Source organism: Nothoprocta perdicaria, unplaced genomic scaffold, assembly GCF_003342845.1.
Source record: "Nothoprocta perdicaria isolate Ctin4 unplaced genomic scaffold, notPer1 scaffold_177, whole genome shotgun sequence".
Classification (NCBI taxonomy): domain Eukaryota; kingdom Metazoa; phylum Chordata; class Aves; order Tinamiformes; family Tinamidae; genus Nothoprocta; species Nothoprocta perdicaria.
In genome coordinates this window covers 961569-985317 of record NW_020454949.1, presented here as the reverse complement: position 1 = coordinate 985317, position 23749 = coordinate 961569, and the positions used below count along the sequence as shown (strand labels likewise).

General features: G+C 51.6%; 1 protein-coding gene and 1 long non-coding RNA gene across 2 annotated transcripts; both read right to left on the bottom strand.

Moving 5' to 3' along the window:
• Positions 1–1190: 1190 nt before the first annotated feature.
• BOK (BOK, BCL2 family apoptosis regulator) lies at positions 1191–15519 on the bottom strand. The gene is made up of 4 exons (XM_026036394.1): positions 15297–15519; positions 11831–11959; positions 5959–6122; positions 1191–2401 (listed from the first exon to the last, which is right to left on the bottom strand). The coding sequence occupies exons 1-4, from the start codon at positions 15517–15519 to the stop codon at positions 2276–2278; spliced, it is 642 nt and encodes a 213-aa protein (XP_025892179.1). The 3' UTR covers positions 1191–2275.
• Positions 15520–20889: 5370 nt separating this feature from the next.
• On the bottom strand, positions 20890–23308 carry LOC112944870. Its single transcript, XR_003248854.1, has 3 exons — positions 23247–23308; positions 22201–22338; positions 20890–21051 (listed from the first exon to the last, which is right to left on the bottom strand). It is a non-coding gene; the product is annotated as an uncharacterized LOC112944870 (long non-coding RNA).
• Positions 23309–23749: the final 441 nt, after the last annotated feature.

Here is a 23749-nt window from a genome sequence, read left to right as displayed (position 1 = left end):
ACAAGGGACAGAAACTCATTCACAGGCTCTTCACCAGCTCTTTGCTATCAGCAGCCTCCTCTTAGAAACTTCCATGGCCTGTACACAACCCCCTTCCCACCCACACACATTCCTCTCTAGCAGCGTTGCTTTTTTTGGCTTATCGGCCTTATCTTTTTGTTAAAATGACTTAATTGGTGCATTTAACTCCTTATGGTCCTTCGCAGTCCAGCTGGTATCACTTGTTTACAGCCCAAAACAGCAGTCACAGCCTAAAGGTTGACATTCCCCAACAGCATCTAACCAGAGAAGGGTCTTGGTGGTTGCAGCGGTGGACGGTGTTGGCTCCATCAACACAAGCCTGTCAAAGCTGCACGTGACGTGGGCATCTCCTGCAATCAGGGACTTCTCTCTGAAGATTTGCCAGCACCCTAGGGAGAAATCAGAAGTCATTCAGTTTTCTTTTTTTATTGACAAAGCTCTTTATGTTAACATAAAGCAGGCTGCAATGAAGTGCATCGCTTTTACTGCCTTTATGCTGCCTGAACCCTGATTAGTTCACCAGGTGAAGCTAAATACGAACTACGTTTGCACACTACAATCTGCCAGGAAGCTAAGCAAGAAAATCCCAAAGAGAAGAGGTGCCAGCAAAACCCCTAACGCTGCTAGGGCTACGCCAGGGCAGGAGAAAGGGGTTAAAAAAAATAAATAAAGGGGGAAAAAAAAAAAAAAAAAAAGCCCTTTGGCATCTTGGTTTTATTTGGGGAACTGTTGCAAGCCTTAAACAAACAAGGGAAAACACACAACCCTGGGGAGCACCAGGCATGTGGCCAGCATAAATGCCCCTCCAACCTTTTGGTAGTGTAGCCAAAGGTCAAACGCAGCTTTGGTAAAAATAAAATACAAAATGTGTTTTCTTTTGTTTTGTTTTGGGCGAGTTTGTGGTAAGGTTCTTTGGAGAGGGGAATGTTTTGTTTTGTTTTCTATGGGTTTCCCTCCACAAAGATTAACTTACCGTTACAGGAGCTCCGCTAAACTGCGCTGGCCACATATTCTTCACTGAGCACACAGTGCTGCTGGCAAAGCTGAGCCTTGCGCTTGTGTTCAGCAGACCAGGAAAAAGCCCCCAAATCCTTGTAGTGTCTTATGCAGCCTGACACAGGAGACTCCTTTTTGGGACACAGGAGACTCCTTTTTGGGACACAGCACCCAAGAGGGCATCCCCAGTGCTGAGAAGAGGCTCTGTGGCCTCCCCTTGAGATGGCAGCAAGGCTGGATTTCTGTCAGAGAAAAGAGCAAAATTCTGACACGGTGACTAGCTGGGTTTAAATCCTTGCAGGACGCAGGCAAATTGCAGTTTTAACTGCACGTTAACACGTTCTACCAGGGGAAAATCCGAAGTATTTTTAGCCTGGACCGAGGGTTTGGTCTCTCTGCCCTGGCCCAGCCTTTTTTGGAGTTTGCAAGCAGACACGATACCCTTTGCGATAGCCAAACACCACCTCTTCTCTTTTATTTTTTGCCACAGCAGAAGACCACGAGTTGCACTCCTGAAGACGTCAAAGGAGAAACACGGAGCAGTCGCTTTGGATACGGCCTTCCCGCTTGGAAACAGGGCCCGGTTCACTCCCAGTTCCCCGTAATCCTCCCTGTGCCCCCTCAGACAGTCCTACTTACAGGTTGAGCTCTGCTTGAACCACAGTGGAGAAAACCCCTTTTCTGCACAAGAGCCAAACCCAACTTGCTGCCTGAAGACATTCACCCTCCTGTTTACTGACCACCTCAAACCCCACCACCCTTTGGTCCTTTCCTTCTGTAGCCACTCAGTGGTTTCCAAGACACTTCCGAAGAGGAAGCACCTGACCATGGGATGTTTCCCATCACACTAATAAGCCATGACTGAACTATTCCCCCAGCCGCTTTGCGCTGGGGGGAGAGTCCCACAAGTCAGAGCTAGGTGTGAAGGAGAGGAGAGCACTTAAGCACTAACATAACGACGAAGAGGGATGAAAGGCAAGTTCGAGGGCTGCAAGTCCACAGCACACGTGGCTGTCACCGGTCCGAGCCACACGCAAGTCACCCAGGAAAACAGGAATCTTGAGGGGATAACTGTGAGCAGGAGAGAAGGCTCCCGTGGCCACAAAAAAAAGGAGACGGTGGCTGGTGAGGCGCTCACAGCTGAAGCTTTCTGCTCGCCCCAGCTTTTCCTTCTCTTCCTCCTCTTCAGAGCCTGGTGTCGAGGCTGCTTCTGGAGCGGGGGAGGAGACGGGGCTGGGCTGCAGCCGCGCGCTCGGGCTCATCTCTCGGGCAGCAGGACGAAGAAAATGGTCTTGAGGAAGTGGCCGAAGCTGCAGACGGCGGCGACCAGCCAGTGGGAGCGCAGGCTGGGGTCCGTATTCACCACGCATTTCGTGATGTCTGCCTAAAGGGGAGGAAACAACCTTCAGCGATGGACACCCTCAGTGAGGCTCAGGGTCCCCAGCAGCACTGCTGCAGACCCTCGTGTGCCCCACAGCCCGCAATGCTGCCCCACAAGCCGCTGCCACGCCCTGCAAGGGGCTAAACCAGGCACAGAGAAATGCACCTTCTCCAACCTGCATCCTCTAGGAGAAGCGCCAGAGGGGAAAAGAGATGCTAAGGAAAGCCTGGAAGCATTCAGCATTTTGAACAGCAACATGAAAGAAACTGTATCAGCGCATTTATCCTTTTGTGTGCAGACCAAGTGCTGCCCAGACCCTGTCCTGTTTAACATCAGCTCAAATTGCTTGCACTTCTTCCTCTGGCCTTCATGTTTTACTTGGAACTCCTTCAGGCAAGCCAACCCCAAATCAATTCCCAAGTAATGCCGGCTTTGTTTGTGGAAACGTGTATGCTGGCAGAGATGCCTCCCAGACGCGTGGGTCGGACTTAAAGATCACTCGGGCAGCTGGTTTCAAGCTGGCCTGCAATGAATAAAAACACAACAACAACCCAGCAAATTCATGGGGATGGGATCTCAAATGGCAGTAAGAGAAGATGGGAAACATCAGGAGGCCTAAAGTAAACAGGGCAGAGATGATAGAAAATTGTGTCTTTTGGTGGCCAAAGTATCTGTGTTTGTGGTTAAACAGCAGCTTAAGACAAGGAGATGTGGACCGGAGTCAAGATAACTTTGGTTTTGGTCAGAGATGGCTTCTATCAGTAGCCCTGGGCAGCACATGAATTTGTTTTTCTGGCACAAGCAGGGCAAAATACTGAGCAGCTCCCAACATCTTTTCTACCCATCTGACTCAGCAGGGCTCCAGATTTGCTTTCAGTGACTGCACAGAAGAAAGTCACACCCTCAGCTCGGACAGTAAAACGCGACTTAAGACCTGCTGAACAGCCCAACAACCCTTCCACTACTTCTGCCTGTGTCCGGAACGCCAGTGAGCTGAACCTGACTTACTTAACAAGTGCAAGCAAACGAATGGGAGGATTGAGGGGACAAATGTAATCCCTAGTGTCTGGTTAGTCAACACAGCAACATTAACCAACTTGGCCATCATCTACAGGCCAAAGAGTGGTTGACAGCAGCCTCAGTCACCTTCCAAGCAGTTCCTCCTTCCCAAGGGCATCAACCAGCGTTGTTGTTCTCTGAGGATCACTAGGAGGCCCTAAGCCCATGAAGAACCTGCCTGTGGAGGCTGGAATACAGGAGTGGAAGGAAGAAGAGGGAATGGGACGACAAGAGGACGTGGAATCGGCACATCAAGGAGAGCCATGGCACCATGGCAATCAGTTAGATTAAGTTATCGGTGGCCTGAACATGTCACCTTCAGCCTGCATGAGGAGGGGTCAGTTCTGCCAGGAGTGCCCCAAACAGAGCGCATCGTTGTCCTGCTCGAGCCACTGAATGGCCACTTGCAAATCACAGAATCATCTGGATTTGCACACAGATTTTCCTTTTCAGTAAAAAAAAAAAAAGTCCTGCAAATCCAAACGTTACAATTGCATGCGGTACATGCTTAAGTCAATAAAATTGCACAGCTGCTGAGTAATTGCCTTAACTCTTTTTATCCAGATAAAGCACACCCGATAAGGTGCTGGGACTGAAAAATCTCAAAGCTGCTTCGTTAGATCAGTCTCTCAGTCCCGTGAGGCAGTGATAAGCTGTTGCGGCCGCAGTTTGATCCTTGCCTGTTAATTATTCATCAAACGAGCTCAACCCTCATGTTCCGACTTGGAGCCCAAATACATCAGGGCGGCTAAAAACCCCTTCATGCTGCTGTAAAGCCACCACCGAGGCCACAGCCTCTTCCCAGGCACAGAATGGGTTAAATATTTCTTGTTTCCCCAAGAGATTTGGGCTTTTGGAGGGTGGGGGCGCTTCCTCTGCCCTCCAGAGGAGGCATTTGGGAACCTAGTGCCAAACGGAGGCTCTCAAATGCCCTCCCGAGGCCTCCCCGCTGCCTTGCTGGAGCAGCCCAGCACTCACTGGTGCCTCTTGGCAGCCTCAGCCCGCGCTGGTGTCGGAGACGGCACCGCCGCGACACGGACCCCGTGCCAAGAGCAACTAGCAAGCAGGCAGGCCCGGGCGCGGATGAAAGGGTCTCCTGGGCAGCGCCGCCGCGTCCCGGCTCCCTCGCAAACAAGGCCAGGAAACCTCACGCGGCAGCGCCTAGATGGAGAGGGAGAACTCGCAGGGAAACACAGGCCGGGACACAAAGGGACTCGCAGCTGGAAGAATTCCAGAAATCTGGAATGCAGTTTCCAGGGGGAAGGCGTCTCTGCAGCAGCCCAAAGTTGCTGGTGAGGATACTCAAAGCTGCGGCCACCACGAGCCCATGGGTAGATGCACCTCATCTGCAAAGGGCCAGCTCTTTCAGGGAAATGTCTTTCTTTTGAAGTCCAGGATGGAACATAAAAATCAAAACAAGATGTTAGCTTATCAAAGCACGCACATTATCCAAAGAGAAACTTAGCTGGAGACTAGGAGGAGGCACATTCCTATGCAATAGCTCAATTTTAATTCTTTTTTTTTTTTTTTTTTTTTTGGTTCCTTCCAAGGAAAAGTCATTCCAGGGAAAACACTTCAACTAACTCTGTGGATGCCTAGTTCAAAGTCAGCCTCAGATGATACCGAAGCAGGGATTTCACGTCCAGGAGCAGTGCCACCTAATCAGCTCCTTTGGCAGGATATCCTCTTCTCTATCTTGGCATGACTGTTTGTGCAGCCACCAAGTGAATCAGACCAGAGCACTCAAATCAAAGGCTGCTTTGCAGCCTGACCAGGCTGTTCCCTGACCCACTTGGCCTCGAGGTCACACGAAGTTGTTGAGAGCACTTAAGGCAGCAATGACAGGCAGTAAAAACACAGGATGCAAACCCAGGACATTATTACTTTCCCTCACCCAGGTGATTTCACCACTGGGGAACTCAGGCCCCTGGAAGTACTACAGTGGGAGACCTAGCCTCAGTTTGGAAGCAAGCACTCCCTGGGTCTGAAAGAGGAGGGGGTCTTCCCTGTGTCCCTATGGCTCAGGAATAAATGTCACTGCTTGCAGAGGAGGAATTTTGCTGTTGTGGCTGATGGGAAAAGATATCTGAAGAGCTCTGTGATGTCCCATGGGAACATTTAACTGCAGGCAGCATTTGCCAGGCAGTATCTCTTCCAGAGGGCTTCAGGCTATGCCCCTCCAAGGAGCATCTCTGTCCCTGCCACCCAACTCCTGACACCTAACACAGCCAACCAGCCACCTCAGGTTCACGGTAAGTCACTAGAAAGGTGTCTGGCTATTCCATAGCACCTAAATAAAGCTCTTCCTCTGACCTGTCCTCTGCAGGACATTTCTCATGAGCTGCAGAGAGAACCTGGGGAGTCTGATGCTTAAAGCCTGCTAGTGCTCATTCCATGCTCCAAGCCGCAGTGTAGGCCCTCTCACTTTCATGAACTCGGGTATTTCCCATGTTTCCAGCATATTTGCCCACGGGCGGCTAGAAGGAAGCAGCATCTCTTACCCAGCCTCCTCTCCTCTTCAGCCACGTCACCAAGGTCTTGCGGACAAACTCTCCCAGGCAGTCCACGATGGTGTGGACCATGGCGGGCTGCGCGTGTCGCACGCAGTCCACGGCCAGCCCGGCTGCCACCGCGTAGAGGGACACCACCTTGCCCCACGTTATGCCTGCGGGAAGAAGAGAGGACATTCGGACTCAGCCATGGCCACAGCTTTCCCATGGAAGGCCACAATTACCTGGGCAGCCGGATTAAGGAGCTCTTCTCCAGGTGGAGAAGAAAGGAGTAACCTGATCTGGGCATGCTTCAACCTTCCCTCAATGCTTGCTGCCCCAAAGAAGTCACCAAGGAAGGAGAGACATGCACCATCACTGCTGATACCGCTGATGACTCTCAGCCCCACACACGTTGCCCAGGAGGAGATGGCAACATCAGCAACTGATGCAATCTCCACCCTGAAGACAAAACTTTAACTATTTTTACCTCCAGACCAATGGAGACTGGTGCAAAGCAACACACAGAACACCTGAGAGATGCTCAGGATCCTCACAGTCACTTCTACCATGACAAAGGAATAAAGGAGGGAGGCAAAGGTAGAGGACCAAGAGGATTGGGGGCCTCCTAGACTTAAGAAGTCTCCTGCTGAAAGACAGGCACCTTCAAAGGTTTGGCGACTGCCTGTAACATTTAGCGGTACACGTCCCACGGAGGCGGTGCAGGGGAAGGAATGTCCTGCAGTTATCTCCCGGAGAGCAGAACTTCCTAAAAGAGGAACTTGCCAGACGGGAATGCTCCACGGAAGCTGTCCCAGCAGCAGGGATCTTCCTGCGAGCACGGGTGGTAAGTGCCCCACGGCCACGAGCTCTGCTCTGGGTACCAGCCAACTGCCCTAGGTCTCCCCTGGGCATAATCTGCCATGTGCACGCGGAGCTGCCGGCAGCCCCTCACGAGGCTTTTATCAGGACCAGCACCTGGAGACTCAATCCTGCTCCGGCAGTGAAGCGCGGACGCCGGTGAAGCCACAGAAGGTTAAGAGCACATGAACCTGCTCTGACCAGGTTGCGACGAGAATGAAAAAGAGACGAAAGGAAGAAAAGAACTGATTTCAGGCAGTACATCTAAGGAGCAGAAACTGGATATGCTCAGCCAGTGTTTAAATACAAGCTAAACAAAGCAAAGTCTCTGCCTCTTTCATTCCTCTTGTTCCCAAATCCCCAGGCACCCAGAACCTCTCTCTGCAGAGCAGGGCTTGAAAGCCCCTGTGTTTGTCCCTCTGTGCCTTCCCAATATGGACAAGGCTCAACAGAATGATCCTGCCACGTAATGCCTCCAAAGTGATGCTCATGCTAATGCTTCCAGGATTTTTAGTTTACATGCAAAATTAAAACAACAACAACAACAACAAAAAAAGCAACACCAGCCATGGGAATGGCACTTGTTGGATTGGGGAAAAACCAGTCACTGTTCCAAAGAAAACTACTTGTCCACTGCCCAAATCTACAGAAGACATCATGGTGAGAAGCTTCAAGGACAATAACCCTGCAGTGCTTCAGAGTCCTCTGGGATCCTCTGCCTTTCGCCAACTCGCTATCTCCGAGACCAGAAGGAAATTATTAATCTAGATAACTTTTTTTTTTTTTTAAATTGTGGTTTTATTTTCCGAGTAGGCCCTGTGGGTCCTTTCCCTGGAGCTGTCACTCAGGAAGTTCACCTCCTGTGCAGTATTTGCACTATTTAATCTCTCTTTCTCACATTGTGTGTCACCATGGCAGCCAGCAAGGCAAGCCAAGATGAGGCTACAAAACTCTCATCAGTAAGGCCCAGACAGATGGTTTTTCCTGGTAAATTCCACAAGCAGAGAGAGGCTATCCTGTCTCAGGTCAATACCACTCCACCTAATGAGAGAGGCTTGGAAAGGTGACCTCTTGGTGGCCACATTTTTCTGGACCAGAGTCTCAGCTGGCCGATGCCAAACCTTGGTGCAGAGCAATTATTCCCCTTCTCTGGCTGAGGCCAGAGCTGAGGCCACCTGGGCGGGCAAGGTGCCTGCTGCCTTGACTAGCTTGGTTTTAAATCCAAGTTCGTCTTTCCAAGAGAAGAAAAGTCAATCCACAACCCTTGGAAGGTAAAAGGTTCAACAGATCCCTGACTTCCTGCCCGAGCAGCACAGTTGGACTAGATGATCTCCAGAGATCCCTTCCAACCTCAACCCTCAGCTATTTCCTTAGCACAGAACAAAGAGGTTCTCTCTACAAAACACTCAGCCCCTCTCCATTTCACACAGACCAGGGACAGAGCCCATGGTGCTCGTAAAGGAGGTCATGCTCAGCAGCTACTTCCCATTTTCCTACTTGCTGTAGACCATCATATGCAGGTCAAGCTGATCTTTAAGTCTGCTTGATTTTTGCTGCTTTTGGAAAAGTTGAGCCACTCAGGTGGAGGGAAAGGAAAACTTGCCCTTTCCATTATTTCTTTACATCAAAACTCCCGTTGCCACTGCTGGACAAGGAAGATAAGAGTCGTGTGGTTTGAATCGCTGGGCTCCTGCTCTGACCCGACAGGATGTATCCTGTGCTCTTGTTCAGTCAAGTCGCTGTAGGAGAACGCCCAAGCGGGAGAAAAGCAGCTGGTATCTCCAGCAGCTGCTGCAGAGCAAGCACTGGGCTGTGCCTGGGGCCTCTCTGTCTATCTGTGGGGTTCCAGGCAGGCACAGAGCTGGAGAACCCTGGAGACCACGGCAGCCTCCAACCTGCCTTTTCCCAAGGCACATGCTGTGTATTTCCTCTCTTCAGGAGAGCCTCTTGCTAAGGGTAGAAGCACACAACGTGCTTGGAAGGCAACATCTGCTTGTGCTCCTCTCTAACACCCAGGCCGATGTCAGAGTGACACCAGCTTGATGCCTCCCTCAGCAGGAGCTGGAATTACTTCTAGCCACTACGCACGAGCAAAGAAAATGCCTCGTCTCGCTCCCAGCTCCCCCAGACGTCTGGCTGGGCGAGACAAGGGCACTCAGCACTAAGTGCAACGGAGAAAGATGATCCATGCACGGATTCCCACTGTGCAGACTGGCAGGCGGCTAAATACAGAAGGGAACACTAAACCAGGCCTGAAAGAAGCAATGAAACCAGAGAAAGTCCTGAAGCCTCCTGCCTATCGAGACGGAACAAGAGCATCAGCTCCAAAGGATGCAGAAAATGTGAAAAGCCACTTGGAAGGAGGTTTAGAAAATAAGAAATCAAAGCTGCAGACTCGAGGCCGGCTGTGGAGCCAGAGGTATGTAAACACTGGCGAGGCCAGAGGAAAATAAACTAGTGAGAAAGGCCTGTTCTCGAAAGCGCTCCCGCTGCGGAGCAGCCTGCCTAGCCTGGCGACGTGTCGGGAGCAGCCGGCCGCGCGGGCGCTGCCGCCGCGCGCTCGGCACCCGCTCCCCGACGTTATCCAAATAAACGTGCCCCTGCCCCGCTCGGCAGCAAAGCCAGACTCACGGATCGGGCCTGGGAGAAACTCGGGAGTTTCCCCGCTGGCAGGGGGGTGCAGCCAGGCCCAGCCGACGCGAGGCAGGAAGATGAGGTGGGCAGCGAGACGTGCTGGCTGCTGTGAGGGAAAGCACTTCCCCGACAAGCCAGTAACCACACAGCCCTGTGTCTCGCTGCACAGGGCTCCCTGCAGCCTGAGCATCCTTGATTAAAAACCTACCAGGGCCCAGGAGAGTAAAAAAATACCCGAAGGAAATCCCTTTTGGAGAACAGCAGGGCTGCCTTTTCCTCTTCTGTTCTCCCACTGAGTGGTCCCATCCTTCTGGAGCTTATTTAAGTAGCCAAGGTAAATGCCAGCTGTGCCAGCCCTGCTCCCAAGCCTGTTGAAGCCAGTGCAAAGCCTTCTGCCAGCTCCAGAGCAGCTTGGGACTCAAATCCCAAGGTCCTTGCTGACCTCCACTGGATCTGACACAACATTTCCCCCCTCGCAGAAAAATGGAGGAACGAGACCACTGTTAGAAGGAGGAGAAAAGGCTAAGGTGAAGAATTCTCCAGCAAGATAAGGTAAAAATATCCCACCCCTTGTCGGATAGGCTGTGTGAGGGACCAAAGGGGTCCCCCGGCTGTCTAGGTGCCTGGAAAGTCAGACTTGGTGTTGTTGTTAAAACAACAGACTTGCTGTTAAAAACAGGCTCAACTGCTTGAACCATCAGTAATTGGCTTGAAAAACTTTCAGGTTGCATTTGAGCTCCCTGGTTTCCTTCGCTGAATAGGCGCCTCCTTCCTCCGAGCTAGGAAAAAACATAATAATAAAAAAGAGAGAATGAATGTCTGGCTGCCACTGGCAACTCTCGATTCGCTGGATTTAGCATTGATTGCTGAGTCTCAAGACTGCAACAGGGATCCTGGAATGGTAAAAATCAGCAAACTTTCCCCTCTCAGTCCCCTTCTGGCAAGGAAGGGTGATGAATTGATTCAAGCAAGCGATGGAAACCTTAACGGCTGAACTGCTCGTTGCTCTTGAGGGGGAAGAGAGGAGCACATGTTGCTCACGGAGCTCTGGGAAGGCTTGGAAACCACCTGCCAGCAATTTGTGCAGCTGAGTGTCTGCAAAGAAAGAGAGGGCGCCAATAACCGAGGCGACCTGAGTCCCTGACACTCATCTCAGAGCAAAGCTTCCTTATTCGGACAGCAAATAGGGGAGTCCACGAGCTTGACCTCTACTTTTGGTGAGCCCTGGGGTCCTGTCGCCGATGGGACAAGACAGGGCACCTGTGGCCAACTGCTGCCACGCTCAGACATTCTTGTCATATTTGTCCAGCTCTGGCTTTCCAAGCCTGTGTGGCGTCCCCAGCCAGCTCTGCATTCCAGGCATAGCTGGGAAGGCCGCTGCGGGCTGCAGTGCTTGCCACGGAGCCATCCCCTTTTTATGACATGCCTTGGATTTCCATGAATCCAAGGGAATGAATGTGCCTCAACAGACCTTCCTGGGAGCCCAGGCAGTCCCTCTCAGGGAGATCTCTAATATCTCTTGTTCTTTCCAGAGGCAACACAACCAGACCTGGCAGAAAACCCACGGTTATGCCAGGGCTTGCCTTCCCCAAAGCCAAGAGTCACCTCAGCACGACATCTCCTTTCTCCTGCGGTGACTCCCTCCGACCACGTTCCCAGTCGTGGACAGAAGGGCTGAGGCTGGGCCAAAAACTCCTTTCAAGGGAAGCCAGGTCTCCCTTGCAGGAACGTAGCAACGGGAAGGTCTCTGCTTCTGTCAGTAAGCGCCAGGACCGGCTGAACAGCAGCACGATCGTGTCTGAGCGGTGAGAAAGCTCCAAGCACCTGCTCGTTTGGCAGCCACCAGCCTGGGAAGCCGAAGCTGCTGCCTTTCTGCTTGCGAGAAAGGCCCAGAACAGCTGCGAGAAGGAGGCTCCATTGCAGGTCTGGCTCCTGCTGGGGGGAAGGAAGCCAGAGAAGGGGAACTCCCTTGCGATGAGTTAGTTCTGGCTCCAAGTGCAAGCAACGTGAGCTGGGATAAGGGAGACTCCCATGTAATGACTCTCCTCCTGTTGCCAGTGGTGAGCAAAGGCACTTGGAATGAGTGACCTCCCTATGCAATGGGGTAACACCAGCTCCTAATGAGGAAGGGCGGGAGGTGCCTTCTAGAATGAGCCAGAACCTGCCAGGAGATCTATAAAATGGGGCATTTCCCTGCCAGAACAACAGAGATTCCAGGAGCTCTCATTAAATCATTAAAGTTGGGCACGCTGCCAAACTGCCCAGGGCCCTTCCCGAGAGGAGGCCCCACCTTGCAGGCGATCCCAGAAACACATCGCCTGCGGGAGACTGGGCCCCGTGGTGTCCACGTCCGCCCGGCCCCACCTGTGTCTCCGTGGGGACACGGTACCTGCGGTGAAGATCTGCGCAGCCACGGCCAGGAAGGCGTCCGTCACCACCGTCTCCGAGTGCAGCGAGATGTTCAGCTGCCGGGCGATGTTCCGGTACACGGTGGGGCGGATGTACTCCAGCTCGTCCCCTAGGAACACAGCAGCTCGGCGTCAACGCCGGGAACGCCAGGCCCTGCTCCAGCCACGCACGGATTGTGCCCCACGTACCCCTCCAGCCGAGATTTATTCCCAGCTCCACGTGCAGGTCATCTGATTCCTGCTTTCCTCTCCTAACTGACCTTGTGCCCTTGGAGTTCTCAAGCGTGGTAGGATGGGGTGGGGAGCTGCACCTATCCTGCAGCCTGATGAAAGTCATCCAGAGCTGCACGATATTCATGGAAAAAAAGGCTATTCAGCTATTTTACACTAAAACAGGCACTGAGTGAAGGGCAGGGGGGTTTTCTCTTTCCTCCTACGGTTAAATGAACATTCGTTTGCCTGGCTCACACCTCAGCAATGAATTTCCCCATTGGCAATGGCTGGAGGTGTCCAGTTGGCTTGAAGACCAAGATGGAAACACCAAGTAGAGGAGGAGAACCCCCCACCACCGGGCACAGGCTCTGCAGCTTGGGCATCAGCAGCAGAGCTCTCCTGTAGTAGCAAAACAAACCATTATTCCCATTTTGAACGAAATTATTGAAACCTGCTTTCCAATGGATTTGTTTCTCCAGGGAGATTCCTCACAAGGATTTGCAGGTATTTCTTGAGGGCCACATGCAGGCAGGAGATTTCCTCTACTGGGAACAGGAATAAGGTCCCTCTCCTCTGTCATATACTTATTTTCAGTGGAGGATCTTCACTGTTGTCACTTAGGCTAAAATAGATCCAAAGTTACCATGCCTACAACACACCTGCACGTACATATTGTGTATCCTCAAAAAACAGGCCGAAAATAGCTGGGATTACTGCAGAATTCCCACCACATGAAAGTGGCTCTCTGGGCATGGAGGTCCCCATTTGGTCATTGAGATGGGAGCTCCTTGGAGTCCTGCAACCACACATGTGTGCTCCGGGGTGCCCGGGGGAAGAGGAGAGCTCAAAGAACATCTTCAAATCGCACCGCAAGACCCATTGACTCCATCTTCCTGAAAACATCACGCCATCGCTCAGGTGGGAAGAGGAAAGGAGGATGGCCTCCAAATCAGGAGCGTGTTACTGAGTCACTTTCCACTGAACCTTATGTCATTTCGCAGCGGCACTCAGCAAGGAAACGGGCAGACCTTGATTTTCCAGGAGTCCCCAAATAAACGAGTGCTGCTGGCCAGCTCTACGTGCAGGATTGTCCCACAACTGTAAACCCAGCAGATGCACAGGGTGCCCTGATAACAGGGCCTATATCATACTCTCCAACAGCTCTTCTCACCGAGAAGGATGGGTGGGAAGCGGGAGGGCATGGTGATCAGCACCTGGTCCCCGGCCACCGCTGCAGCCTGTAACAAGCAGCGCCCGGAGGCTTCAGGTGAGATCTGGGCCCGGGTTCGGTTGGAGGCGCGCGCGCCAGCAGAGCAGGCCCTGTCCTGCAGCAATGAATGCACAGAACAACAGAGGGGGAAGGAAAAACCGAGCGAGGCAGCGCCAGGATTACTCAGGTTCCCTACCAGGGAGGTCTCCAGGACCTCTGGAGCAGCACGTGGTACCGGCGGTATCCCCACATCTCCGAGTCTCGCTGTACACGTTGCAACATTCAGAACCATTTGTGTGTTTCCCCTGCGTCTTCCACCAAGTTCAGATAAAACAGACCCAGGACACACAGGACGGGCTCGTCTGAGGTATCTTATTTGGCGAGACCAAAGGGTTTGAACATCTCTGACCACCTAATTCCACTAATTTGGGCCATTCCCTCAGGCCTCACAACTGCATTTCTTGAGCCCAGCAGCCCTTTGAGACCACCCTCAACTTCTCATCTCTCCAGGCTTCTCAGCAGAACCTTCAGGGGCTTCACTCCTTGCACTACATGACAAGGGGCAAAGCATGATAGATACCACGTTGCTGGACATTGGTTATGGACGTGACAGGGAAAAAGAAGGGACAACCCAGGTGGCAGGGGGTGGTTATGAACAACTAGGCTAGAAATAACTCCTTGTTCTCATCAAAAGGGCTGTTCCCCGCTCCTGTCACATGGGTACCATGACTGTCTCCAGATTTGCTCAGAGAAGAGCCAAGTGACGAGGACTATCAGCCAAATCTTTCCATCTGGACATGAATAAGTAGCAGGAGAGACATCCAGAAGACGCCTTCGGATCCGGGCTGCCACCTGCTTGCCCTTTCTCAGGCTCCTGGCCACCCACTGAAGATCTGCTTGAAGGCAACCAAATCTCAGCCCCCAAGTCAGGTAGAAAAGAAAGGGAGCGCCAAGGAGACAGTGTGGATGGCAGAGAGACTGACAGAAGAGCAAAAAATAGGGGGAAACCAAAACAGAAAACAGAAAGAAAAAAAGAAAAAAAAACCAAAAAGGTCAACACATTGGAGAAAAAAGGGGGAAACAATGAGAAGTTGGTCAAAATTAAGGAAATCTGTGCCTTAAAAAAAAAAAGAAATTTGGGGCAACCTCTCAGAGAAGTAGAAAGAAAAGGGATAAAGTGGGAAAACTATCCTGGTCCCAAGCTGGTTAGGCCCAGCTGAATACTGCTTCCCTAGACTTACTTGTAATTAAATTGGATGCAAATATTAATTGCAGTTTCCAAGCCAGACATGAACTAATATTCCAGCCTGCAGGCAAAGAAGGATGTTGGAAGCAGCCGCCGGGAGCGAAGAGATCCCAAAAGACAAGTGGCTTGAGTATGGGGAAGTTAAGACAAGCAAAAAATCCAGGCAAGTGTCAGCACCTAGGCAGCCTTCCAGGCGCGTGTTCCTTGGATATTGGGGCTGAACAAGTCCCTGCCCAGCCTCTCCAGCTCGTGCCTCCATGGGCATCCTTTCCTTCCTGCAGAGGAATGCATAGGTGACATCCCCTTTACGCAGAGGCTCCCATACAAAAGACAGGCCACACTTGTGCACAGAAGATCTAACAGTTGCTCCAGGGACAGAAACCAAAACTCTTCTCTTGCCGAATGACTCAGGCAGGCAAAGGAAGATTAAATACAAGGCACTTACTGGCAAACAGCTTTTACAAAACTTCTGGTGCTCATGGTCTAAGTGGCTGCCTCCAAATTAACCATCGCCTCAGTCAGGCAAGCAACTACCTACGGGAGCAGCTGATGGAAAGCCCAAATTGAGAGCTGGGAGAACTCCACTAGCCACCAGGTTGGGCTGTGTCACAGCAGCCCAGTGACACGTGTCCAGAGAAAACACAGCAAGAGCCATTAAAACACCCAGCTGAGAAAAAACTACTGAATGAACTAAAGCTCTTACACGCTCTGAACAAAACTTAGCTTGCGGGCTGCTCCCGATGGCCCTCTTGCTCCTGCTCGTTGCACGGGCACTCACCTAGTCGCAGCAGGATGGCGGACACCTCGGCCAGCTTGCCGCCAGGCACCGGCGCGTTGTGCTCGGGTTTGCTCCAGCTGACACCCGCTCGGATCAGCCGGGAGTTTATGTAGTCCCTACAGAGAGCCTTGGCCTGGGACACAAGCTCCTTGTCAGTGGGAGAGCGGTCAAAAACCTCCATCACCTCTGCAGCGAAGACCGAGGAGCGGCGCAGCACTTCCATGCTTGGCCACGGAGCAGCTCGGCGCGTGGCGGCTCCGGCACCAGCGAGACCCTGCGGGCACCGTCCCGCGATCCCCGGCCCTCTCGACGCGTCACGGCCTCCTGCAGCTGCTCTCCAAAGGACAGGCGCTCATTCTACCTGGTGAATAACAGCATCTGTTACTCAGGTTGCAAAGTGAAGGGCTACAATGACGTGATACAGAAGCTCAGGCGTCGCACCCTACAGAGACACCAAGGTAAGTGGTATCGTGTTTGCTCGGCATCCCTCTCGGGGCATCTTACAGACCAGGGTCCAAATCTTCCCGTCCTTCAGCTCCTCGTACTTTCAGGGACAGCTTGGCCCACAGTTTTGAGCTACCGAGGTGTTTTCACGTCTCTGCTTCAGCTACGAGTCCTGCAATTGCGCTTTGGCGAGACTAGAGTGGAAACGATTCCCAGAATGTGTTAGACGACCTCAGCTTGTTTCAATTAAACCAGGAAAGAAGAAAAAAAAAAAAGATCCCAAATTCCAGCCACTATCACCCCAACCAGATTCAAACAGACACTCCAGCTCAGCAGGTCATGGATCCTTCTGAGGAAATGGCAATAAAATACTGTGAGAACTGGAATACAGGAGTGTTTCAAATGCCTCACTAGCACTAAACTTCAGACAGAGAGACTGCTCTTTGTTGTAAACCAGGTCTAGGTTTTGATTCTGCAGCTTGGGTTTTACTCCTCCAAATCCTTTAGCAACAGCAGAGGAAAAGTAAAAGGCTGCTTCTAAAAAAAAAAAAATAAAGAAAAAGGAAGTTTTCAGGTGTGAATGCCCAAAGTGACAATTCAAAATTCTTCATTCACTTGAATAAATGTGCTGGTCTAACTGTTTAAGCTAGCACAGCTTCTGCAGTGAGACCAAAGCCTGTATGCAGATGGGAGCAAATTTCTCTCTCAGTCCTCAGCTTTAGCCATTCACTTACAAAAAGTCTTAAACCAGACTACAGCCATGGAATTTAATCCGTTCCCATCGAGAAATATATTTACCTCTCGGGCTGCGGTTTTCCTCCCTGTCAGTGACTTCTTGGGCTCGCTTTCATGCTTCTTTGGAAGGTCTGCAGGGGCGAGCACCTGGTTGAGGATGCAGAGATCCCGTCACACAACCCTCTGGAGCAGGAGCAGCCTTGGCCGCTCCGCAGCACCCAGTGCTCACACGGGCACCTCCTTCTCCATCCCTGCCGGCCTCCGCATCCCGCCTTGCACTCAGGATCCTCGGGCTTGCTCTGCTGCTTTTAAGGGACCCAGGCAGGCAGAGGACAGCGTTTAGCTTTAGCCTTGTAAGGAAAATGAAATTACTGGGAGGTGGGGTTGCTCCAGCCTGTTTTCTCCTCCCCTTTCTCCTCTCTTAAGGAGGCTCTCGGCAGTTGTGTTGGGTCTTTGCGAGGTCTTCGCTCCAGGGGGGTCCCTTGGGACAAGGGTAGGAAAAGGGTTTCTAGATGAGGTTGCTCAACTTAGGAGCAAGTTTGGGATGCACCAAGAAGGCTTTGAGTTCTCATGGAGACCGACGCTCTTGCAGAGCTGGCCTTGGCCGGTCATTTCCACACCTGGAGTGCTGCACTCCATAGGGTGGATATCACACTTGGACAGGGCGCCAGGACTAAAAGTTCCATCCTAAATGACAGGAGGGGCTAATAACGAGAGCCAAAGCACAGGGCTAAAGCAAGATGTGCTGCTGCTGCAGCTCGAGGGTTTCCTCAAACTAGGAGGAGTCCAATTAAAAAGCCGTAGCGCGTTTGATGACAGAAAACAGTTTGTCCAAAGCAAAGAGCTTCGCAGAAACATGCCCATCTCATTCCAAGGTGTTCAGAAAAATTTAAAAAAAAAAAGGAGAAGGATGTAAAATAAAGTTTGAGTAAAATATTAAATTCATTCCAAAGTACTTAGAGACGCATCTCAAAATAAGCTTCTGGTTGACGCTGCAGCTCTCAGCGTTGCTTCTGTTTGCACCATTGCAATTCCACAGGCCCAGTAGAAGAGTTGGTATTTTGGGCTGTGATTTGAAACAAAGGAATTTTCAAAAAGAGAAGCTTCATGGGGGAAAAAAATGTCCTCAACCATGAGTTCTTCCCAAAAAAGAACTTGATGATGACTAACCAGGCACAGAGCTTGTTTGACACATAAAGGCAGGTCAAAAGCAACCGATATTTGTCACCAGCAAGAGGGCTGGACACCCACGTTTCACAGCAGAACTTAGGTCAGGACCCTGGGCTTAGCTTGACATGACTGTGCTGGGTTGATGATGGAGCTGACGCTTCATCTTCAGCACCTCAAGTGTTGGCTCAACGATCCTCTTGGAAATTTGTTGTCATCCACTAGCTTTCCTGAAATGTAAATACAGTCTCCAAAGCAGAAACCCATCCCTTGGAGGCCCAGATCAAGCCTGCAGAGATTCTGCACTACTGAGTCATCCCTAATCTACCCATTTTTTTGCAGAAACGTGGCCTGTGGTCTCTTGGAAAGTCATGATTTTCCCTTCCCAATTCTGCCAGCTGCAAAACCATTAATCATACGGCCTCGCTTCCCGCTTCAAACAGTAGCCCTGTCAAAACCATCTCGACAGTGCTCTGAAACAAAGATGAGCGCTGGAATACCAGTGCTGCTCAAGGAAAGGGAGCTTTTGGCAGGAGATTAAACCACAGCACAGAACGTTTTGCTGACCACAGAAAAGGAGGTTTCAGCCCAAGGAGCAGTCTAATGAGGTCCTTTTTTCCATTGGTTGTTTAGGCTACAGCATCTAGAGGCTTGATCCAGGCTGGAAAAATCCTTGTGGCAACGCAGAATTGGGAAACGGTGCAGAAAGAGCTTATAACATCCCAAAACGCTGCAGCCAGCGGAGCTCCTATTCCTGTGGAGAAGAACTTGCTATGTGTATTTAATAAAGCCAAGGCAAGCACAGAGATGGCTACGTTTCATAGGTAACATCACCGGGAAGCAAATCCTAGAGAAACTGCAGGAGCGAGAAGCAACAAGCTATCCACAAATATGATTAGACTTGGACATCAACGAGTTCAACCATTAGAGAAGAAAACCTCTGGAAGGGCCTTAAAAAAGTTACGTGCAGCTAATTTTAAGCACACTAAGCTTATGAAGGGGACTGCGGGCTGGGGTTTCCTGCCATAGCACAAGAACAACCTCGGGTGAAGGAAGTCATTCCCAGCCCCATTTCTATCCAATTCAGCTCCAGGTTGTGTCATCTCACTTCCCAGTGCTGATCCCAGCCGTTTCACACTGACCTGCAACAACCTGCCGCGGAAAGAAGACGTGGGTCCGTGTGGAACCAGGGCTCAGAGGAGCACAGGGACCTGGAAGAGATGCACAGTTAATAGCAGGACAATCTGGGACAACCCAGCTACCCCCTGCCTGCTAGAGGGTTCCACCTGGAGATGAGATAAGCAAAACTGGCACTGTGACCATTCCAAAGTCCTCTGTTAAACCATTCCTGGACTTTCTTCTGCCTCATGCCAACACGGGCTGGTGACCAAGCCAGTTTTAACACATCATCTCCCCACACGACCTCTTCTTGCCTGATTTTTGCAGCAGTGGTTCAGCTCTTCATGGCTAAAGTTATCCTTTACCATTGAAAATGCACATCAGACTTTAGGCTGCAAAGCCATGCGGAAAAGGAACGGGGAGTTTAGGAGAAACATTTGTTTTTAAAACAGAAAGACTTTGCCCGTTGCAACAGGAAAACAATATGTGGAAATAGCAACTGAACAGGGACCCAGGCAAAACAGAGATTTTTGGAACCCAAAACCTTCACTCAGAACCTTCTGAAATCACAGCTTGTGTTATTTATATTACTTGTGTGATGGCACCGCCTTGGAGCACCTGTCCTGGGAGGGGATTTTGTGGTGTCAGGCGTCCTAGGCCAGCCCAAAGAGTGTGAGCCAATGGGTGAGGTCACCCTTAGGCAGCTCCTTCACAAAGGACAGAGGTCTAACAATTTAAACACCTCAAGTTTAGCAGCCCATGTATCCTCTAGGACAAGTTTATGTATATCTGACATAAGCAATCACCAACACCCAATGTTTTCCTCTCTGAACCGCCTGCCCTGCTCGCTCTCACTGTCTGCAGACACAACCTCCTCCAGACTTCTTCTACACCTGCCTTATCAGCTCAGGAATGCAATCCCAGAGACACAACCGTTCAGTTATTGGCCTGTCCTCCAGTTGTCTTCTTCACATTTCACTAAACACGTCACCTCGCATGTCAGCAATAAGGCAGACACCCAGCAGAGATAAGTCTTAAGCTGTCCCACAGCCACAGCTTCTCCTCAAAACACCACGAAAATATTTACACACTGCAGCACTAAAACAGAAAGGCAGAAGAGATAATGCAGTCGCTATCCCTGAGGCAGCAGAGAGGATTCTTCCTTTGCGAGCTCCCAGCCTCCAGAAGTGGATAATGCTCCTCAGTTTCATCCTAGCGTTCAGCTACCTACAGGCTTTGGGAATGGGGATTTGGGATTTTCCTGCTCTAGTTTAAGTATATTCCTTCCAGAGAGGTGCCTCTATTTGCAATGATCCGGAAATCCCAAGATTTCTGCAGCATTTATGAGCTCTGGCACATTTGGCTACTGCTCCAGGGCACACGCTAGGACAGATACAGCCCATATGGACCGATGGATCAGTGAGTCCAGTAACCACAAGGCTCTTGCCCTGCACACTAGGGCACACCTTGCCGTGCCCTTAACAGGCCCCAAAGACCTTTGAGGTGTGTTTTACATATCCAGGACTCAGCCCTAGTTTTAATTAAGCCCTTAATGACGTTTGGAAGGGTAGTGTGTAGAGCTGGGCAGGGTCCGTGCTCCTCGGGAGCTGCCTCTGCACGCCGCGGCAGCAGGAGGCCTGGCTGTCTCGGCTCCGCGCAGCTCTGAGTCACCATCGCACACGACTGCGTCACCATCGATGGTGCCACCGGGCACCTCGGGTCCCACCCTGTACATTAGATGCACTGGTGGGACTCCATGCAGCAAGTGTCACCTTCGTGACTGCTTCTGCACAGCAGGACTTAACCCTCTTACTCAGAGGGACAGCAAAAACACCTTTTTTTTTTCCAATACTGGGGTCATTTAAAGCAATCTTCACCCCCAGCCACTCATTCCACTGGTCCTCTGCATTGCACTGCTATAATTTTGTGTATGTTGGCAGAGAGAAGAGGTTCATGGAACCAGCTTGTAATTCTTCATCTGGGTGAGATAAACCTCCCGTCCGCAGCGCAGCTGCAGCAGTAGCTGTGTTAGCACAACCACAGTAGCTGTGTGCAAGAGAGAAGTATTTCCTACCGGCGAGGTAGCAGTTCAGGAGAGCGACACCCAAGTTCTGTTTCTGGGCACAGAAATGGGTCTACGGAGATTTGGATCTTCTTACCTCACTGCATAAGCCAGGAAGAAGCTGAGAGGTCATCGGCAAATCCTTCCGCCAGAGCAGGGATTGCTCGGCAGGCCTGGGCTTCCCAGCACCTTTAGGATGGCCACGTTCAAGAGTTATGGTGAAAGACACTAAATAAAAGAAGGAGAAGGAATTTTTGGTTACCTGACACTGAGATACCTAAGCCTGGCACATGCAATAGCCAGGACAGAACGGTGCAGAAGGGCAACTTTCACCTATTTCCGAGGGTGCTGTGAGCATCTTGGGATGCCCTGAGCAAGAGCCAGGAAGCCCTTAGTGCTCTGCTCCTTTCCCAGCCCGTTGGCCTCCTCCGGCGCATCCTGGCACGGCGCCCTTGGCATGAAACAGCCACGGAGCCAGATCCCAAAAGCCACGGCCAGGGACGATCAGGGCGCAGCCATTTAAGTCAGAGCAGTTCAAGTCAATTTTAATCACATTTGAAAATCAGCAAGCCGGAAACTTTGTTTGAGGTCACCGATTTTAATCTGTTTTTCTATTCGCCTCAAAGAGAGGGCGAGCCTCGACGACGGGCAGGGCTGAAGACGTGTTTATTTGCAGCTGAGTGCAGCTCAACACTACATTTTCTACTCTGGCTGTCAAGGGATGATGGAGAGGTGCGTTTGAGCAGCTCCCCAGCTCACACAAATTAGATAAACAGCAGCAGTGTCTTCGTGTGTGTTAAACAAAGCTCCCAGAAACAAAGTTGGGGAAGGGGGTATTTTTCTTTTTTGAATACAGGAAAACACCTGTGACAGAGAAAAGAAGAAAAACCAGAACGAGTTTCGTTTAGCACAAGCAGTGGCTCTAGCTACTGAAGTGTGTCAGCTGTTGGAATGAATAAGCAGCTTTTTGAGAGCAAAAATCCTTTCTGGGGATGATGTTAAATGCCGCAAAAGTCTTTCCCATTGAGTTAGCTTGCCTCATAATTTGATTACAAGGAGTCAAAGAGGAGGTGAAAAAAAAAGTAGGGGAAGGAATGAGAAAAAAAAAAAAAAGAAAAATCTATAAGGAATCGGGCAAGGAGAGCCACTTTTCACAAAAATACCTGAAACTCAACAGAAGCGATGCTGCTTCCTTGTAATGTGCCCAGACATCTGCCCCCCTCCTGCTCTGCTTTCCAGTGCCTCCAAACGTCATCAGTTGCTCACAGCTTTGATACTTAGTTTTACAGCACAGAAAGGACTTAAGGGTTTATTTAGCGATGTGAACACAGTCTGACTGAAGCTCTTTTGAGCACAAAGACCTGCACAAACAGTTACCTGTCTGAATTCCAGAAATTTCAGCTAGGAAGAAGCCAGCGAGGTGGCAGTGAGAGCCCGGCAGCCCCGGTGGGGAAGACAGCCGCGACGCTCAGGTCGCCTTGTGCTCGCAGCGACTCCACAGCAGGTCGCAGGCTGCTAAGAGAAACCAGAAAGAGGGGAAATATTTTCAGCGACTCGAGTGGAAACACATAAAACTGCAGTTCTGAGGAAGAAAAGTGTCTCCCTTGGACAAGCAACTAGCCACAGCTGAAGGGCACAAACCCACGAGCTGCTTCGGCAATTTTAAGCTTGGTTTGCTGCTTAGAGGCGAGGCCTCTAAGGAGTCAGTGTTGCTTAATGTCAGTCCATGTGGGAAAGACGACACAGGTAAGACAGATGGACAAACGGATGGATGGACAGGCAGATGCATGGATGGACAGGCAGATGGATGGATGGACAGATGGACAGGCAGATGGATGGATGGATGGATGGATGGATGGATGGACGGACGGACAGACAGGCAGACAGGCACATGGGCAGACAGGCAGATGCATGGATGGACAGACAGGCGGATGGATGGATGGATGGATGGACAGACGGACAGGCGGATGGCCTGTGGTGTCGCTGGCTTCCTGCTGAGCGCTTGTGGTTTAAGGGACAGAGATGCCCCCTTCCTTGGAAGCTGCAGAGCTCATTTTACAGACCCAGCTCCTTATTCTAAAAGGAAAAAACACCAAGATGCTGCAGTCGAGGTGATGAAGCAAAAACAGACCTGTGCGAGGCCTCTGCCCTGCTCCTCCCGTGACTCCCACAACATATTCAGCATTTGAGGTCTGATTTCCCATTCCCTGGCACCTGAGGCCCATGTTCTCCTCAGAGGACCCAGTACCACGCCGAGCGTGTTGCCAGCACCACCACATATACCAGCTTGACACCGGTGTTAAGCCCATCACAAGAAAGGGACATTAATGAGCAGGTAACGTTGCTCCATCTCCTTTTCAGACAGCAAAACCCTCCCCAAGCCCTAATTCAAGCCCTTGTGCTCTCAATCGGCCCCCTCATACTTGGCCAGAACAGCCAAATGAGACCAGGCGGGAAGAGATCGCCTCCAGGCCTCGCCTTCCCCCGTGCCGGGGACTTTTCCCCGCTCTTCGCCCGGGATCGCGCGCGGGCGGCGCCCGCAGCGCCCTGTTGCCACCTGGCGGCCTCACTCCCCTCAGGCCGCCTCAGGGAGCGGGCGGCAGGCAGCACCGGAAGCACCGCCCACCCGGCCGCGGGGGCTCCTGGGATTTGTGGTCCCCGCGCCGCCCTCCTGCCCGTGCCTGCGGCGCCGAGGGACTCCCTCTCCCAGCAGCCCTCGCGCCCGCCGCGCCACGCTGCTCCTCTGTCCGCGCGCGGGCTGCCGGGATGCGTAGTCCGCACGGGCGTGCTCAGCCAGCAGCGCAGCGGCACGGGGACTACGACTCCCAGCAGGCAGCGCGGCGCGGCCTCCTCCCCGCCCGGTGCCTCCTCCCCCGCCGCGCCGCGCCCGCCCCGCCACCCCCGGCGCTCCCGCCGCCGAGCTCCG

What these genes read in the sequence shown, in the direction of transcription:
- BOK (XM_026036394.1), bottom strand. Translation starts at nt 15,519, where the DNA reads ATGGAAGTGCTGCGCCGCTCCTCGGTCTTCGCTGCAGAGGTGATGGAG. An exon ending in CGCCATCCTGCTGCGACTAG is followed by an intron (nt 11,960 to 15,296) that starts GTGAGTGCCCGT and finishes CTGTGTTCCTAG; the next exon opens with GGGACGAGCTGGAGTACATC. An exon ending in TGCGCAGATCTTCACCGCAG is followed by an intron (nt 6,123 to 11,830) that starts GTACCGTGTCCC and finishes TTCTTCCCGCAG; the next exon opens with GCATAACGTGGGGCAAGGTG.